This window comes from Oncorhynchus nerka, linkage group LG21, assembly GCF_034236695.1.
Source record: "Oncorhynchus nerka isolate Pitt River linkage group LG21, Oner_Uvic_2.0, whole genome shotgun sequence".
In the NCBI taxonomy this organism is placed as follows: Eukaryota; Metazoa; Chordata; class Actinopteri; order Salmoniformes; family Salmonidae; genus Oncorhynchus; species Oncorhynchus nerka.
The window spans coordinates 31,514,576-31,533,566 of NC_088416.1; the positions used below are offsets into that span (position 1 = coordinate 31,514,576).

Here is an 18,991-nt window from a genome sequence, read left to right on the forward strand (position 1 = left end):
GAGCGCTCTAGAAAATCAATGTCATTGACTCTGTTCTTCTAACTCTCTCATCCTCCCACCTCTCTCTTTTCACTTCTCACTCGCAGTAAGAAGCGCAGCTCGTTGTTCAGGAAGATCACTAAGCAGTCGAACCTGCTCCACACCAGCCGCAGCCTGTCCTCTCTGAACCGCTCTCTGTCATCAGGGGACAGCCTACCAGGCTCCCCCACCCACAACCTCTCTGCCCGCTCCCCCACACAGAGCTACCGCTCCACCCCCGACTCCACCTACCTGGGTCAGTATGAAGGGCAATACATTACTGTACAGCACTCCTCTTAGCATCTGCACCCTCACATAACAAAATAATAGTTTGAATGATTGCTATATGTCTCCTCTTCACTCCTCAGGCAACACTTCTCAGAGCAGTTCTCCAGTCTCCAGCACCCCTAACTCTCCGGCTGCCTCCCAGCACATGAGACCCAGCTCCCTGCACGGCCTCTCCCCCAAGCTGCACCGCCAGTACCGCTCAGCCCGCTGCAAGTCAGCTGGCAACATCCCTCTCTCCCCCTGGCCCACACACCCTCCCCCACCACATCCTCTCCCCCACCCCTGTCTGGCCACACAGTGGGTAGCTCCAACACCACTCAGGCCTTCCCAGCAAAGCTCCACTCCTCTCCCCCTGTGACCCGTCCCAGGCCCAAAAGCGCAGAGCCCCCACGCTCACCTTTGCTACAGCGGGTTCAGTCGTCAGAGAAACTGGGTGCAACCCTTCTACCCTCCTTTTCATCTTCAGCTTCCTCACCCCTTGCAGGAGGGGTGTCAATGCGTAAGCACAGCCTGGAGGTGTCACATGGGGACTACAGGAGGGAGTCTTTCCACTGCGAGCACAGCCTGCAGAGTCTGCTGGAGATGGAGGGAGAGAACGGGCCCGTTCCCCCCTCTTCCTCATCTTCCTCCTCCCCTTCTCCCCCCACGGTTGGAGAGACAGGGTGCCTGAAGCTTGCGAGGAGGCTGGGGAGACAGGAGTCGCCCCTGAGCCGGGACACACTGCTGACAGGGAGGGAGAGAGCTGCCCAGACTACAGCATATGACCCACACACTGACAGCACACCTGTTAAAGTAGAGCCCAAGACCTGCGCTAGTGAGACAGCTAAGACATTAACCCCTTGTGAGGCTCTGAAGAAAAAAGCTTCACCAGTACCAGGTGAGGCCCAGCCTAGCCCAGCCTCAACCCCCTCCACTCCAGGGGCCAAGTCCAGCCCAGCAGACAAACCTCTAAGCTCTAGTGCTCCAAGCTCTGAGACAACCAGTGGTGGCCCTAATCCCACTTACAGGGCCCCAGTCCAGGCTACATCCCAGAGTCCGCTCTCCCAGGAGCGTAAGCACCAGGTTGTCCAGACAGACACCACCCCAGCAAGCAGAAGCCAGGAGAAGAGTGAGGAGAAAGGGAGTGTGGGTCCAGACAAAGTCACCACACAGAGGGCGGGAGCTACAGAGTTGGCCAAGGCAAGTAAAGACACACAGATGGGAGAGAGCACTTTGAAAGGAGGGATGGGTGGCATTGACAAAGCCACTGAGACCAAGGTTAAAGGACCTGCTCCTTCAGTCCCAACCCAAGCCCCAGCCCCGACCCCGGCCCCATCCCCTCTTACCATAGGCCCAGTTCCTGCTTCAACAAAATCCAGAGCAGACAAGGTTTCTGTCCCGTTGAGCAGCTACCGAGGGGCCAAGGAGGAGAGGAGTCACCTGGAGGTGGTGGAGGAGAACCCTATGTCCCCCTCCTCCAACGCTGCCTCCCCCTGCTCCAGCAAGTCACGCCCCGTCTCCCCTGGTGACAAGCCAAGCTTTGTGACTCAGCTGACCAGTGTGGCCAAAAACGTGCTGGGGCCTATGAAGATGGGATCCCAGGAAGGGCCCAAGGGTGGTGAGGAGAAACGGGGAAGTTCAGCAGGAAAGTCTGAGGCTCCGTCTGGAGGTGGTCGACGGGGCGCTCAGGGGACATCTCCAAGTCCTACCGGCTCAGCTCAGCCTGAAAAGGCAAACACAAGGAATTCAGGTAAGCACCACTCCTGATCTGCAAGTGAGGGACAAACCTGGGATCTCCCAGAAAATGCCTTTTGGACCAGAAGATCATGCCACCATATCAGGCACCATATCAGGCACCTACAGGGCACCCTCGAAAAAGGGACAAAAACATGTACGCCTAAAGAAACAGAAACACACCAAATAGCTAGAAAATACAGACCTGTAGATAAAACAAGAATATGTTGAGGAATGTGCTTTAATGCTGTTCTCAAATGTGTGTGTGTATGTACTGTATGTGTAATGTATATAGTAAAAGCGTGTCTGCTTGCATGTTCCAAATTGTACACGAGAGATGAAAGAGAATATTTAAAGAGATGAGGAAAAAAAACATCTAACAGACCTGATGGTAGTGAACACTGTGAACATCATGTCAACAGCCCCCACATGTTCCCAATGTAAACAGCATGTCTATAGGCAGGCTTCTGTCACAGTCTGTCAACACGAAGAACATTACCCATGTCCGTCAACTCCTCCGGTGCCATCTTTTCACTCAGTTAAAAATACCTAAAGATAGCACCTTGTTCTTTTTCTCACACAGTACCTGGAAAATAGATTGAGAGAAGAATTGTTGTATTGGTGTAACATGCATTGGTGTAACACATTGAGATCTGTTTCTAACTGGAGAAAGAAGATGACCTGCTTGCTAAATGTGGAACTTGGAATTGTATTATGTAAAGGAGAGCTGAATGAATTTATTTGAGTGTTTTAAGGGCTGAGTCCTGGTTGGATTTAGGTGGACTATCTGAACTTGCACAGGGACACTATGCAATGGGCTTTTTAAGTATTTTCCTGTGTGTCCCCTACAATGTACCCATGAACGGATGTTAGGGAGGTAAAGGTTTGCAATAAGCCAAGCAAGCAGATATATTGTTCTACGAATTGTCTGCATTGACTCAAACCCACTGGGCACACACTGGTTGAAGTCAATGTTGTTTCCACGAAATTTCAATGAAATTACGTTGAACCAACATGGAATAGACATCGAATTGACATCTGTGCCCAGTGGGCATTGTGAAATGTGCAATTATTTAGGTTCTGACATGAATACAGTGCTAATGAATTGAACTAAAGAAGTGGAACCCATATGTCTCTGCGTGTGAATTAAGTGTGGTCAGGTGATGAAATTGATACTATAGAATGGGAGTCTTGTTTGAGACTTACTCGTACTCTGGCAACGTAGGCTGGAACTCTCCCTTTTCAATGTATGCAAAATTAGCCTTGTATAATGTAATGTGCGAATAAAAGTGCCAGTTTATTTGAGGGATATGTTGTTTACAGTGATGAGTAATGATATGCAAGTTCTATGTAGAATTCCTAGTGAGATCTGAGAGCCCACCGTAGAACTAGGCAGCACTTTCGTCAGGGACGTAACTTAATATGTTCATGCCCATACCTGTATCAGACTGCCATCTTGTGGTCATCACACGACTGTCCTGAACATAGTATTTGAGGTAAAAATGTAATTGACACATAATCAGTTCACATTTGAATGACACAAGATTAGATTTTATCCGAGATATTACCCTCATATCTTCATGATTTTCTATTGTAACCACTGTTCCATTCATATAGCTACTAGAAACTTGTTTGTTTGTCTAAATACAATTTGAAAAAACTTTTGTTGTTTGTATTATGACCGATAAAGAGAGCTGTATGATACAGATACAGAGCTCCTAGGAAACGACAAACAGCTCATATTTAGATGAATGCTAGTTAAAAGCTTGTGTTTGTGTATGTGGGGGTGTGCGTGGAAATTGCACTTTATTTTGTGTCAAATGTATTTATTTATCTATTTATTACACTTTATTTATTGTATTTGATTACTTGTCAATTGCTCTCAAACGGTTTACTTGTGCATTGTTATTTTTATCTCTAAATTGTAAGTCTACAAATGAGAGAATTTACCAAATCTGTGTGGTTGTCATATTTTGTGCAGTTATACTTCTGTCATTCCATAAGAGAGTTGCAATACACCATGGCCTCTGTCCATGTTGACTTATTTGTGAGTTTTGACTTTTTTATGACACTTCTCTCAGTTCATTGTTGTCCCTGTCATTTTATTCCCTAGACACTGTTATGAAACCAATGCAAAAAAAGCCTATAGAGTAATAAAATCCTTCAAGATAATCCTTAAATTACCACGTGCCTGTTTGTGTTCTTGTTGTGAGACATAACTTTGACAGACAACTTCTAAATGGATATCAACAGGGCCACGTTCAGCAAAACTTTGTCCAAACATGCAGACAGACATTTCAGGAGTAGAGCAATACATAAATCCTTATTCTATACGTCAGAGAGGCATGTTTGTTTTAAGTAGCATATACATGAACGTTCCAAAACGTTGCGTCATGCTGAACACGCCGCTGTGGAGGGAGTAAATCAATGGATGTAAATGACACGTTGGTCATTTATTGACCAATCACGATACCGATTGCCAAGTAGACAAACAGGAAGTCAGGCCGCTAGCTAATGATGGGATAACTTGTTCTTGAAAGTCATCTCCAATTCAGACGATTATTTCGTTGACAGTAGTTTGTAAGTGAAACATACAAGATGACATATGTAAATAAAGGTAAGAGGACAAATGATAACCAACTATAAAGAGCTCAGGAGAGAAGAACAGCTAATCTTAGCTTGTTTACAGAATATAATAAAGACATGGACGTCGTTGGCTAGCTAGATATCGTTAACCCGTTGTCAATTAGCTATTAGCTCACTCACTAGCAAGTTTCCCTACATTGAGTTAGCTTAAGATTTGAAAGCAATATACAATATTTTTGTTAGCTATATTTTTACAATGCAACGTTAGAACACATTCAGCCAGCAAGAAGCTAGTCAGTGACAAATTAATGCCTACGTGCTTGCCATTGGCATTGTGTTGTAAAAAATGTTTACGATTCATCTCTAATGTTGAGACATGTAGTTACCTCAACCCTAGTCGTGTCACTGTAATGTTAGCTGGTTGTCAACACGAATTGTATTACTTAAGTTAAACAATTCAGGTGCTGACTTATAGCACAGCGTGTATTGCCCGGGCAATACTTATTTTCCACCATAATTTGCAAATAAATTCATTAAAAATCCTACAATGTGATTTTCCGGATTTTTTAAAAATTCTCTATTTTGTCTGTCATAGTTTAAGTGTACCTATGATGAAAATTACAGGCCTCTCATCTTTTTAAGTGGGAGAACTTGCACAATTGGTGGCTGACTAAATACTTTTTTGCCCCACTGTATATATACATTTGCCAAAATGTCTAAACCTGTTTTTGGTTTGTCGTTATGGGGTATTGTGTTTAGATTGAGGGGGGGGACTATTTAATCCAGTTTAGAATAAGGCTGTAACGTAACAATGTGGAAAAAGTCAAGGGGTCTGAATAATTTTCGAATGCACTGTAGACTAGCCAGCTATAAAGTCTTTCAATGTATATTAAACAGTTGGATACTTGCTACATGCGAAGGCAGATGGAGCTCTACTGTGTGAGTAACTGCATTTTCAGTGTCTGCTGAAAAGAAAGTGCTGCTCCACAATTATTTGCCAGAAGATACTGACCCTACCATAACGATTGTTTAAACTGAGCTGCACTGGGGTCGGAACGCAATCAGGATTATAACCACAGCAGCCGTTATGGAATGGCAAGTCCGTTGAACAACAAAGGAGCTGATTGGCTGACACTGCCATTCGAAAATGGCTAAGGTGGTTACTGCTAGCTAGCATACGTTAGTAATAATACATATCCCATCCCTACATTGAGATTTATATTCCGACCCATATCTCACGCTGGCTCCCCATTGTCTTAATTTAATCATGATTGTGTTTCGACCCCAGTGGAGCTCAGTGTAAACAAGCCTAACAGTAGGGTTGGTATCTTTTATTATAGTCTATCTATTTGAAAGAAACCCATACATGTCTGAAATTCTTACTGTCATCACAAGCTTGTCACATGCCCTCAGTCTAACTCACTGAGGGGAATTATTAACATGTCATGCAGTTTAACTTATGTTTGTAGCTACTTCCTGGAGAGAAGACTTAGTATAAGCTACTACTATGATCTGTGCAGTCAATACCTCTCAGCTTACATCTGAGCTTTGCCCCTGATGGTAATCAAGGTTTCTTCTTGGCTGAATACTCAATGCTGTGTCCACTCTCAGGTTGATATGGCGATAAGGAAACGACCTCCAGACAGTTGGACAAGCCCAGTAGTCATGAACCCCAGTTCTCCCTGTGAGGGCCAGAGCCCTGAGGGTGACCCTCCAGACGATTGGTTCCACCTTTCCACCATGTCTCTGGGAACTCAGGGCTCTGATGGAAGCCAGGATGACCCAGAGGAACCTGAGGAGAGAGGCAGACTCAAGTCCAAGCTGGTGTCAGCATGGAACAATGTCAAATATGGTATGTGTGCCTAAAACCGTTTTGACCTAAGTGACCAGTCACTTTAAAGGTGAATTTTTTTATTTTACCAGGTAGGCCAGTTGAGAACAAGTTCTCATTTGCAACTGCGACCTGGCCAAGATAAAGCAAAGCAGTTAGACACATACAGCAACACAGAGTTACACATGGAATAAACAAACATACAATCAATAATACAGTAGAAAAAGTATATATACAGCATGTAAAATGAGGAAGGATAAGGGAGGTAAGGCAATACATAGGCCATGGTGGCAAAGTAATGACAATATAGAAATTAAACACTGGAATGGTAGAATTTGCAGAAATACTGGGGGTGCAAAGGAGCAAGATAAATAAATTAGAGTTCGACCGATTATGATTTTTCAATGCCGATACCGATTATTCGGCTGATTTATTTAAAAAATTGTATTTGTAATAATGACAATTACAACAATACTGAATGAACACTTATTTTAACTTAATATAATACACTGTTCAAAAAAATTAAGGGAACACTAAAATAACACATCCTAGATCTGAATGAATGGAATATTCTTATTAAATACTTTTTTCTTTACATAGTTGAATGTGCTGACAACAAAATCACACAAATTATCAATGGAAATCAAATTTATCAACCCATGGAGGTCTGGATTTGGAGTCACACTCAAAATTAAAGTGGAAAACCACATTACAGGCTGATCCAACTTTGATGTAATGTCCTTAAAACAAGTCAAAATGAGGCTCAGTAGTGTGTGTGGCCTTCACGTGCCTGTATGACCTCCCTACAACACCTGGGCATGCTCCTGATGAGGTGGCGGATGGTCTCCTGAGGGATCTCCTCCCAGACCTGGACTAAAGCATCCGCCAACTCCTGGACAGTCTGTGGTGCAACGTGGCGTTGGTGGATGGAGCGAGACATGATGTCCCAGATGTGCTCAATTGGATTCAGGTCTGGGGAACGGGTGGGCCAGTCCATAGCATCAATGCCTTCCTCTTGCAGGAACTGCTGACACACTCCAGCCACATGAGGTATAGCATTGTCTTGCATTAGGAGGAACCCAAGGCCAACCGCACCAGCATATGGTCTCACAAGGGGTCTGAGGATCTCATCTCGGTACCTAATGGCAGTCAGGCTACCTCTGGCGAGCACATGGAGGGCTGTGCGGCCCCCCCCAAAGAAATGCCACCCCACACCATGACTGACCCACCGCCAAACCGGTCATGCTGGAGGATGTTGCAGGCAGCAGAACGTTCTCCACGGCGTCTCCAGACTCTGTCACGTCTGTCACATGTGCTTAGTGTGAACCTGCTTTCATCTGTGAAGAGCACAGGGCGCCAGTGGCGAATTTGCCAATCTTGGTTTTCTCTGGCAAATGCCAAACGTCCTGCACAGTGTTGGGCTGTAAGAACAACCCCCACCTGTGGACGTCAGGCCCTCATACCACCCTCATGGAGTCTGTTTCTGACCGTTTGAGCAGACACATGCACATTTGTGGCCTGCTGGAGGTCATTTTGCAGGGCTCTGGCAGTGCTCCTCCTTGCACAAAGGCGGAGGTAGCGGTCCTGCTGCTGGGTTGTTGCCCTCCTACGGCCTCCTCCACGTCTCCTGATGTACTGGCCTGTCTCCTGGTAGCGCCTCCATGCGCTGGAGACTACGCTGACAGACACAGCAAACCTTCTTGCCACAGCTCGCATTGATGTGCCATCCTGGATGAGCTGCACTACCTGAGCCACTTGCGTGGGTTGTAGACTCCATCTCATGCTACCACTAGAGTGAAAGCACCGCCAGCATTCAAAAGTAACCAAAACATCAGCCAGGAAGCATAGGAACTGAGAAGTGGTCTGTGGTCACCACCTGCAGAACCACTCCTTTATTGGGGGTGTCTTGCTAATTGCCTATAATTTCCACCTGTTGTCTATTCCATTTGCACAACAGCATGTGAAATGTATTGTCAATCAGTGTTGCTTCCTAAGTGGACAGTTTGATTTCACAGAAGTGTGATTGACTTGGAGTTACATTGTGTTGTTTAAGTGTTCCCTTTATTTTTTTGAGCAGTGTACATCAATAAAATCAATTTAGCCTCAAATAAATAATGAAACATGTTCAATTTGGTTTAAATAATGCAAAAACAAAGTGTTGGAGAAGAAAGTAAAAGTGCAATATGTGCCATATCAGAAAGCTAAAGTTTAAGTTCCTTGCTCAGAAAATGAGAACATATGAAAGCTGGTGGTTCCTTTCTGGTGGTTCCAGTCTTCAATATTCCCAGGTAAGAAGTTTTAGGTTGTAGTTATTATAGGAATATTTCTCTCTCTACCATTTGTATTTCATATACCTTTGACTATTGGATGTTCTTTTAGGCACTTTAGTATGCCAGTGTAACAGTATAGCTTCCGTACCTCTCCTCGCTCTTACCTGGGCTCGAACCAGGAACACAACGACAACAACCACCCTCGTAGCAGCGTTACCCATTGCTCCACAAAAGCCGTGGCCCTTGCAGAGCAAGGGGAACAACTACTCCAAGTCGCAGAGCGAGTGACGTTTGAAACGCTATTAGCACGCACCCCGCTAACTAGCTAGCCATTTCACATCACATCGTTACACCAGCCTAATCTCAAGAGTTGATAGGCTTGAAGTCATAAACAGCAGAGCTGCTGGCAAAATGCACGAAAGTGCTGTTTGAATGCATGCTTATGAGTCTGCTGGTGCCTATCGCTCAGTCAGTCTGCTCTATCAAATCATAGACTTAATTATAACATCATAACACACACTAATTAATTCATTCATTCATGAATATGATCGAATCCGGAAACTATCAACTCGAAAACAAGACTTTATTCTTTCAGTGAAATACGGAACTGTTCCATATTTGATCTAATGGGTGGCATCCATCAGTCTAAATATTCCTGTTACATTGCACAACCTTCAACGTTATGTCATAAATACGTACAATTCTGGCAAATTAGTTTGGAATGAGCCAGGAGGCCCAAACTGTTGCATATACCCTGAATCTGTCGTTCTGCCCCTGAACAAGGCAGTTAACCCACTGTTCCTAGGCCGTCATTGAAAATAAGAATGTCTTAACTGACTTGCCTAGTTAAATAAAGATGCAATAAAGGTGTAGAAAAGAAAACAATTCTCATCCAGAATTACCGGCCATTCCGATTAATCGGTCGACCTCTAAAATAAATAAATACAGTATGGGGCTGAGGTTGTTGGATGGGCTATTTACAAATGGGCTATATACAAGTGCAGTGATATGTGAGCTGCTCTGACAGCTGGTGCTTAAAGCTAGTGAGGGAGATATGAGTCTCCAGCTTTAGTGATTTTTGCAGTTCGTTCCAGTCATTGGCAGCAGAGAACTGGAAGGAGAGGCGGCCAAAGGAAGAATTGGCTTTGTGGGTGACCAGTGAGATATACCTGCTGGAGTGGGTGCTGCTATGGGGACCAGTGAGCTGAGATAAGGCAGGGCTTTACCTAGCAGAGACTTGTAGATGACCTGGAGCCAGTGGGTTTTGCGACGTGTATGAAGCGAGGGCCAGCCAACGAGAGCGTACAGGTCGCAGTGGTGGGTACTATATGGGGCTTTGGTGACAAAATGGATGGCACTGTGATAGACTGCATCCAATTTGTTGAGTAGAGTGTTGGAGGCTATTTTGTAAATATCGAGGATCGGTAGGATGGTCAGTTTTACGAGGGTATGTTTGGCAGCATGAGTGAAGGATGCTTTGTTGCGAAATAGGAAGCTGATTCTAGATTTAGATTGGATTGGATTTGGTTTAATGTGAGTCTGGAAGGAAAATTTACAGTTTAACCAGACATCTAGGTATTTGTAGTTTCCACATTCTAAGTCAGAACCGTCCAGAGTAGTGGTGCTGGGCGGGTGCGGGCAGTGATCGTTTGAAGTGCATGCAGTTGGAGGCCACGGAAGGAGAGTTGTATGGCATTGAAGCTTGTCTGGAAGTTAGTTAACACAGTGTCCAAAGTAGGGCCAGAGGTATACAGAATGGTGTCGTCTGCGTAAGAGGTGGATCAAAGAATCACCAGCAGAAAGAGCAACATCATTGATGTATACAGAGAAGAGAGTCGGCCCGAGAATTGAACCCTGTGGCACCCCCATAGAGACTGCCAGAGGTCCGGACAACAGGTCCTCTGATTTGACACACTGAACTCTATCAGAGAAGTAGCTGGTGAACCAGGCGAGGCAATAATTTGAGAAACCAAGGCTGTTGAGTCTGCCAATAAGAATGTTGTGATTGACAGAGTCGAAAGCCTTAGCCAGGTCAATGAATACGGCTGTACAGTAATGTCTCTTATCGATGGCGGTTATGGTTGGTAATCTGTTTGTTAACTTGGCTTGTTAGGATAGATATAGGTCTGTAGCAATTTGGGTCTAGAGTGTGTCCCCCTTTGTAGAGGGGGATGACCATGGCAGATTTCCAATCTATGGAAATCTCAGACGATACGAAAGAGAGGTTGAACAGGCTAGTAATAGGGTTTGCAACAATTTCAGCAGATAATCTTAGAGGGTCCAGATCGTCTATCCCGGCTGGTTTGTAGGGGTCCAGATTTTGCAGCTCTTTCAGAACATCAGCTATCTGGATTTGGGTGAAGGAGAAATGGGGAGGCTTGGGCAAGTTATTGTTTGTCATTTTATAGTTTGCTTTCCTTTGCCCATCCAGGCTGGTCGTTCAAGTCAAAGGCCCGCTTCAGCAAGACCTCTCCTCTGACCATGCTTGGACAGTCTTATCTGCTCAGTCATGGAGGTGAGAGATGTTTTGTTGGTTGGGTAACTGCTCAGTTTGCCGGGAGGCCAGCTCTAGGAAGAGTCTTGGTTGTGCCAAACTTCTTCCATTTAAGAATGTGTTCTTGGGGACCTTCAATTAAAGACCCACACCTAACTGGTATGTAACTGGATTTGAGAACATTGTATATATTCAAGGACAGTGTCTGTCCTTTGTTTTGTCAGTGGAGAGGGAGTGCTTTCGCCGGGCCTTTGCCACTCTGCTGTGGCTGACATACAGGCGGGGCTTCCCACAGCTGAATGGTTCCTCTCTGACCACAGACAGTGGGTGGGGCTGCATGCTGCGCAGTGGACAGATGCTCCTGGCACAGGGGCTGCTGCTACACCTGCTGCCGCCAGGTAAAAGAAAAAACGCACTTGTGCACGTGGGTCATACATACATACATACATGCATACATACATACATACATGCATACATACAGGTACATATATACATACATACATACAGGTACATACATACATACATACATACAGGTACATGCATACATACATACATACATACATACAGGTACATGCATACATACATACATACATACATACAGGTACATGTTTCCAGCAGCATCTCAAAGTATCTCCTGAGTAACACACTACTACAGTTTATCACTACTTAGCCTTGTCCCTTGTCTCTCCATTGTTGCCAGGCTGGACCTGGCTCTCTGCCAACCATGTGTCTAAAGATGACATGGAGGCACAGGAGTCTCGCTCCTTGGGTCCAGAGGTGACTAAGAAGGGAAGGAGGAAGAGCATAGTGTCCTTCCTGGAGAGCCGGACTGAAGTTACTCACAGACGGGTGGTGTCCTGGTTTGGGGACCATCCCATCGCCCCGTTCGGGCTGCATCAGCTGGTGGAACAGGGCACAAGCTCAGGGAAGAAGGCAGGGGACTGGTATGGCCCCTCCATCGTAGCACACATACTTCGGTGAGAACTTAGAAGCTAAACCTGCCCCCTCCCAGCCATCTGCATTCCATACAATACATCTTCCCTTAGTGATGTGGGGTGTCTGTTTGTTTTAGTAAGGCTGTTGACGCAGCATCAGCAGAGGTGTCCAATCTGACCGTGTATGTAGCACAGGACTGCACTGGTGAGTGTTGTTATCTCATTCTCACTATTTGGCAAGGTGCACATCAGACCATAGTAATAGGTTGTATCATTGTGTGGTCCCTGTATAGTGTACATAGATGATGTGGTGAGGCTGTGTGAGAGACCTCTATCTGAGGGCTCCACAGGACCCAGTCCAGCCTGGAAGTCTGTCATCATCCTGGTCCCTGTGCGCCTGGGAGGAGAAGTCCTCAACCCCACCTACATCAAATGTGTCAAAGTATGTGTCAAGTCAGAGTAACATGCTAGAGACATGCACACAGACACTGACAACCACAGAACACAGTGAGAGATTGGTAAACCATTCTTGTCTTTTTCTTTCCATAGAATCTCCTGAGGTTAGAATGCTGCATTGGAATCATTGGTGGCAAACCCAAGCACTCTCTGTTCTTCGTTGGGTACCAAGGTAGGTGTATGGTCTTCCTGTTGTCATTCTGTAATTTTACAGTCCTTGTACCCTCACTCTGACCATGCTCATGTCTCCTGTGCTAGACGAACAGCTGTTGTGCTTGGACCCCCACTACAGCCAGTCCACAGTGGATATTACACAGGATAACTTCCCCTTAGAGGTAATGGAAGGCGCTCTCTTCCTGTTTTGGCTGTCTGTGTTGTTTGCAAACCCTATACATTATTCTATATCCATGACTCTAGACCAGGTCCTAGGCCAAGATTGCATCTCGGTCTAGCAGTGTAACACTAAGCCACTTATTTACCAACCTGTCTGTGCCTGTTGGCCACGCTTTCGTGATAAAAACTCGGTCTAGAAACTGGGCTACCCTGACGCCACCATCTCTCGCCTTAATGGGGCCTTCTCCTCTCCACTCCCCCTGCAGTCGTTTCACTGTAAGTGTCCCAGGAAGATCTCCTTCAGTCGCATGGATCCCAGCTGCACTATAGGCTTCTATGCCAAGAGCCAGAAGGAATTTGAGTTACTGTGCTCAGCTGTTAGCACGGTATGTGGGACACACAGGCACTATTGCTGCTACTATTTATTATTTATCTAAGCTGTACTGTATATTATTTTTGTGTATATATTTCCAAACATAAAAATTCCAAACATTAAAATGGTTTTGTTACTAATTTCTATTACTTAATGTGTATACTGTTTATAAATGGATATTGCACTATTGAGGAAAGCTTGCAAGTAAGCATTTCACTGTACCGTTTATACCCTGTATCCTGTGAATGTGACCAACTTGATTTTATTTGTGGTGTCCATGTCAGGGGAATAGGCTGGCTATGGATTTGAACCCTGGCCAAGATGCTGCTGTTTACTCTTGAGATCAAATATACATATATGAAGAGTGTGCTGTATAACTTGATGCAGATGTTTTAGTTGCAAGGAGCCAAGTACATTATTGCTTTTACAATATGTTGTAATACAGTCATTGGTTAATGGTTCAATCGAGATGACGGGAAATATAAGAGCTCCTAGAGTTGGTTCTCTCGTTCATCTCTTTCTCTTCCCCAGGCTCTCTCATCATCAACAGAAAAGTACCCCATCTTCACCATTGCAGAGGGTCAGGGACAGGATGGGGGGCAGGAGGATGAGAGCGATGCACCCCCAAACTCTATCACCCATATCCTGACCAAGGACAAGGCGAGGCTGAGAAGGACCAATAACAGCAACAGCATGGATGAGTTTGTGTTATTGTGATCTAACGTAGCAGGTATAAAAGTTCTAAGCTAGGTTGAATTAGCTGTATCTCTGAAAACCGGAACATCCGGTTGTTGGCAACTCCACTAAGGGTGCTGTGAACAGACTGACTGAATGTGGCCAGCAGGGAACATAATTCACATACTAACTCATACACACGGTTACTGAACTGAGCTTTATCAGTGGCAGCTACTGACGGGGCACATGCTCCAGCATTAGCCTTTATCCCCAACCTCCACAGGCAATAACCAGGCTGGGTGAGGTGTTGCTGAATAGAACAGGCCAATGACACTATTCTTGTATATTTATTTGTTTGGGCTAATTATTTGTTTTAAGGGGACGTGTTTATGAATGTAACAATGTTTTTAAATGAAGTTTTTTGTATAATTGTTTTTAATTTAAGATTTTGATATTAGTATGGTTTTGAGGTTCTTACGTTAAATAACCTGCCTTCAACTTGGTTGTTTACTATTCTACATGAAGTCATGGGTGACTCTATGCCTGGCTGAAAGACACTAACTGGCCCCATTTCATCATTGTGTAGATAGGCTGCTCATCCCATAGTCCTCTCCACTACAACCTTTTGTTGAACTACTTTGTCCAGCATTAGACTCTGAGCTGCTGTTTGACGTCATGTGACAGGATGTCTGCTCTGTGAATGGATTAGGAAATTGGATTCCTTAGACCTTGTGATGTGCACATGGAACCGGTGAAGGAATCAATTTGTCTTAGAGATGTTGGTTTTGAGGTTGAGTGGGGAGAGTATAAAATAATAATTTTTAAATTGCTATCAGTCAATTATGGGGTTGCATTTGCCCTGTTGTTTTTGGAATGAATATTTTTTTACATGGAAAATGAGTGGCACAATGCATTCAATAAAAGCTCAGTAAAAATAAATAAAATCACTCAACTTCATCAGACTGATTTTAGTTTAGGCCATACACATTTTAATGATATGTTTAAAGGATACCCTACAGTGCTACTACATTGCTTGTTATTTTGGGTTTTAGGTAGGGTTTCTGTATAGCACTTTGTGACCTGCTGATGTAAAAAGGGCTTTATAAATACATTTGTTTGATAACTGAAGAGGGGTTTCTCCCCACCCAAAAAATCCCAAAATTGTACTAAAATCCCAAAATTATTACGATTATAGCTAAAATAATGTCCTTGATCTTCTAGTAAAAAGATCAGCCATAATCCGACAGGAAGTGGCGTAACTATGCCTCTTTTAGCTTCCCAAAGAGGCTAACATCTCTTGATTAGGTCGCTATGAGTTGAATTAAGGTCGTTATAGTATTTTAACAAGAAGGTCCACATTTAAAAAATAAAAATACATGTGGAAAGAGACCTAACAATGTTAGTATTTTTGGTTTATTGGAAAAGTACATCAAAAGCAGAAATACTGAGTGGTGTATCTAAAAGGGAAAGTGCTGCACATTAGTCTGTAGGTATGGACCTCATGTCATGGCCATACTGCTGGAAATACAGGTGAGAGTGGTACTGTAGCTCAGGCAGCACTAGTCGCACACAGAGCCCCTCTTCCTGCAGAGTCAGGTTCCCTCGTACCTTGTATCCCAGGATGGTGACTGTGTCGGTCTGCCGGGGCCTGACCAGATCCTCCAGCTCACCAGGGGGGACTCCTTCTCTGGCCACACACTTCTGTCTGAGCCTCTGTGTGGAGGCCCTCAGTAGGGCCACCTCCCTTTTCAGTCTCCCCAGGCCATACTGCTCAGCTTTCTCCCAGAACACCTGCAGAAATAAGTTGTAGAGCAGCACGTCCAGACTGTTCCAGGCCCAGAGCATGGCCTTGGTGTCGTCCTCCAGCGGGGTGATGTCCGATGGGGCGCGGACGTTCAGGTGCACATAGGCCAGCTCCTCAGGCTCCAGCTGCAGCAGAGCCCCCAGGAGAACCAGAGACTCATCAAAGTGCTCAGCGATCATCACCAGCTGGAAGGCCTCCTCCAGCTGAGTCAGCTCCATGGGCCAGGATGCGTTCCACTCTTGGCTGCTGAGGCCCAGGTCAAAGCTCATAGGGTTCCTGGCTAGGCCATTCCCAGGTTCTGTAGGGTCCCAGTAGGACTCTGGGGCCTCCAGGAAGACCGAGAGGGCGGACTTCCTGTTAGCTGTGTCAGCTGCCTTTTTGGCTAGAGTGAAGGCGGGTACAGTGGAAGTGTAGTAGCTGAAAACGGACTCAAAGGTCTGTAGAGGATCACGCAGCAGGGTGATATAGATGGTGTTCCTGGGCATCACCTGTTTCACCTGTCCCAGGTCCAGCCGCATGTGGCTGCAGAGCATGTCGAACTGAGAGGAACCCGGTGGCAGCTCATCTACAAAGTCTGCTCGGAACCTGGAGCCATAAGGAAGGTTAAGCACGTTAAAGCAGTGAAAGTTATCTGCAGTTAATATCCACTAAATGGAGGGGCTCCAAATGTACCAGAGACCTGACAGTAAATTTGATAATCTGAACATTGCAATAGAATATATCTACTCATCAGATGAATAGAGGTAACCGTATCTTACAGAAGATAGTAGTCGTGCCCATACCTATCTGGGTAGCTGAACTGGTATGCGTAATAGGGGAAGGCGAAAGTGAGGTTCTCCTTCTCCCCAAGGCGGAACATCAGATTCTGAACAGTGCTGCTTCCAGTCTTGTGTGTTTTGAGGAAAGCTACAGGTGGAGGGCTCCTACTTGTCCTCATAAAGGTGTACCCATTGGGGTCACTTTGATGCTGCAGATTGGGTGTCTGAACCGCCTTCCTCCTGTTAGGGGCAGTGTGGGACGGGACAGGGGTGTTTGGAAGAGCATTGTCAGAAAGTGCTCCCCTCTCCTCCACCTTATGGCCCTTGTGCCCAGCATAGTGGCTTTTGAAAAAGGAAAGAGACAGAGGATTTCATCAGACGTCTAGGTAAACAAAGTCTCAACAGGACTTATGCAGCTTAGCTGTATGCCATGACAAAAAACTCCTTGGTAATCAATTCTGTATGTAAAAGCTTTTTTAATCCGTAACGCATTTACACAAGTATATGTAGAATTTCTCTGGTACATTCACAATAACCACTGAGCTAAATCTATTAGTTTTACCACCACCTACAGCTACAGACAGTGCATAATGGTGTGGGGAGAAAGAGAGAGACAGACTGTCCCTTACCTTGGATGCTGCAATGACTGAGTAGCCAGGAGCATGAGTAACAAGGTGACACACAAAGCCAGCAGGAGACCCATCACACGGTGTCTCCAAAGTTGGGTGGACAACCAGCGGAGGGTCATCTCCTTTCTGTGGCCCACCCGAAACACTTTCCTCTGGAACCTTCTTCCCTCCTAGCATGGTAAATAGACTCTGGGACTTTGAAGGTGAGACTGGGTTCCGGAGCTTAAAGAAACTGAGACCTGACCTCACCCTCTAAGCTGGCTCAGCAAGACGTCACGCAGCAAGCAACTCTCCAGCCAAGAAGTTGTGATTGAGTTTTTGGCTAATATAAGATTTGAGACTGTCTATTCTCAAGCTTTGCTGCTGTAAACAGTCATAAGATGCAACTGCAATATGACAAGGCTAAAGTCCTTATTCACATGATAAGAGCAGCAATCACTGGTTTTGTATATTAGGGATGCCAAATACTAAAAGCTAAATTGGATGAGAGACAAGGACATTAAGGAAAATAAATAAATACAATAAATTAGATACAATGAAAATAAATAAGAACAGAAAATTCCCCAACACAAAGAACAGTAAAACCACCTAAAGAGATAGCTGTGTTTGTTCTGCATAATACATTTCTATCTGAACATTGGCCAAAATGTTGACTGGAACAAGCTACAACAAACACTCAAACTGGACAGTTTTATCTCAATCTCTTCATTCAAAAACTCAATCATGGACACTCTTACTGACAGTTGTAGCTGCTTTGTATGATGTATTGTAGTCTCTGCCCTTTGTGCTGTTGTCTGTGCCCAATAATGTTTGTACCATGTTTTGTGCTGCTACCATGTTGTGTTGTCATGTGTTGCTGCCTTGCTATTTTGTTATCTTAGGTCTCCCTTTATAATAGTGTTGTGTTGTCTCTGTTGTTATGTGTGTTTTGTCCTATATGTATATTGTATTTATTTTGTATTTTTAATCCCAGGGCCCCGCAGGAGGCCTTTACCTTTTGGTAGGCCGTCATTGTAAATAAGAATTTGTTCTTAACTGACTTGCCTAGTTAAATAAAGGTTAAATAAAATAAAACCATTTTTAAAAAATTGTCCTGATGAACGCGGTTCCAGTGGTGCGCGACTTCAGGATTTTTGGAGTCGACTCCGACTCCTGTGATTGGAGTCGAATCTTGCTCAACTACAAAAACACGCTGAATGGGATGCACACACACATACGCGCCACCTCATTATTGCGTCCTACTAGGAAGGTTATATTTGCGTTTCAGAGGACTGGCAAGAGCATGATGCCCCCCAGATGCATATTAAAGGACTATTTTGTTTGAATATAGAAGGTGATGTAAGAAGTAACATCCATAATATTTCCGTGATATTTCTGCTGTGTGCAACCTCCACAGATCCCATGCGATGAAACTGTGCACTCGATGCTGATAAGCCTATTATTTTACATGTTATAGCCCTATTCGGACGGGTATTACTAGGGACGTTGGTTTTGTCATTATTATCCAAGTATGTGCGTTGACAAAAATATAGGTCTCCCCATAATATTTATATTGATGAGGAGTGGTCATAACATACAAGCTGCATACTGGGCCCTATTCCAACTAAACTACTGAAAGAGCTGCTTCCTGTGCTTGGCCCTCCTATGTTGAACATAATAAACGGCTCTCTATCCACCGGATGTGTACCAAACTCACTAAAAGTGGCAGTAATAAAGCCTCTCTTGAAAAAGCCAAACCTTGACCCAGAAAATATAAAAAACTATCTGCCTATATCGAATCTTCCATTCCTCTCAAAAATTTTAGAAAAGGCTGTTGTGCAGCAACTCA

General features: G+C 44.7%; 2 protein-coding genes and 1 pseudogene across 3 annotated transcripts; 2 read left to right on the forward strand and 1 right to left on the reverse strand.

The window, feature by feature from the left end:
- The window catches only part of LOC115122166 (microtubule-associated serine/threonine-protein kinase 1-like), a 70,550-nt pseudogene extending 66,348 nt beyond the window's left edge, over window positions 1–4,202 (forward strand).
- Window positions 4,203–4,490: 288 nt separating this feature from the next.
- Window positions 4,491–14,929, forward strand: LOC115110612 (cysteine protease atg4da-like). Of its 2 annotated transcripts, none has more exons than XM_029636422.2 (11): window positions 4,491–4,636; window positions 6,217–6,457; window positions 11,138–11,221; window positions 11,425–11,598; window positions 11,901–12,177; window positions 12,273–12,340; window positions 12,429–12,577; window positions 12,685–12,763; window positions 12,850–12,926; window positions 13,191–13,310; window positions 13,829–14,929. In XM_029636422.2, exons 2-11 carry the CDS (start codon window positions 6,223–6,225, stop codon window positions 14,012–14,014), a joined length of 1,449 nt encoding a protein of 482 aa, XP_029492282.1. In that variant the 5' UTR covers window positions 4,491–4,636; window positions 6,217–6,222; the 3' UTR covers window positions 14,015–14,929. The 2 variants fall into 2 exon arrangements, with proteins under 2 accessions (XP_029492282.1, XP_064862669.1); XM_065006597.1 differs by lacking the exon at window positions 4,491–4,636 and adding an exon at window positions 5,573–5,761.
- Window positions 14,930–15,367: 438 nt separating this feature from the next.
- LOC115110614 (galactose-3-O-sulfotransferase 2-like) lies at window positions 15,368–17,564 on the reverse strand. The gene is made up of 3 exons (XM_029636425.2): window positions 17,164–17,564; window positions 16,559–16,876; window positions 15,368–16,361 (listed from the first exon to the last, which is right to left on the reverse strand). The coding sequence occupies exons 1-3, from the start codon at window positions 17,280–17,282 to the stop codon at window positions 15,452–15,454; spliced, it is 1,347 nt and encodes a 448-aa protein (XP_029492285.1). The 5' UTR covers window positions 17,283–17,564; the 3' UTR covers window positions 15,368–15,451.
- Between the last annotated feature and the right edge of the window lie 1,427 nt (window positions 17,565–18,991).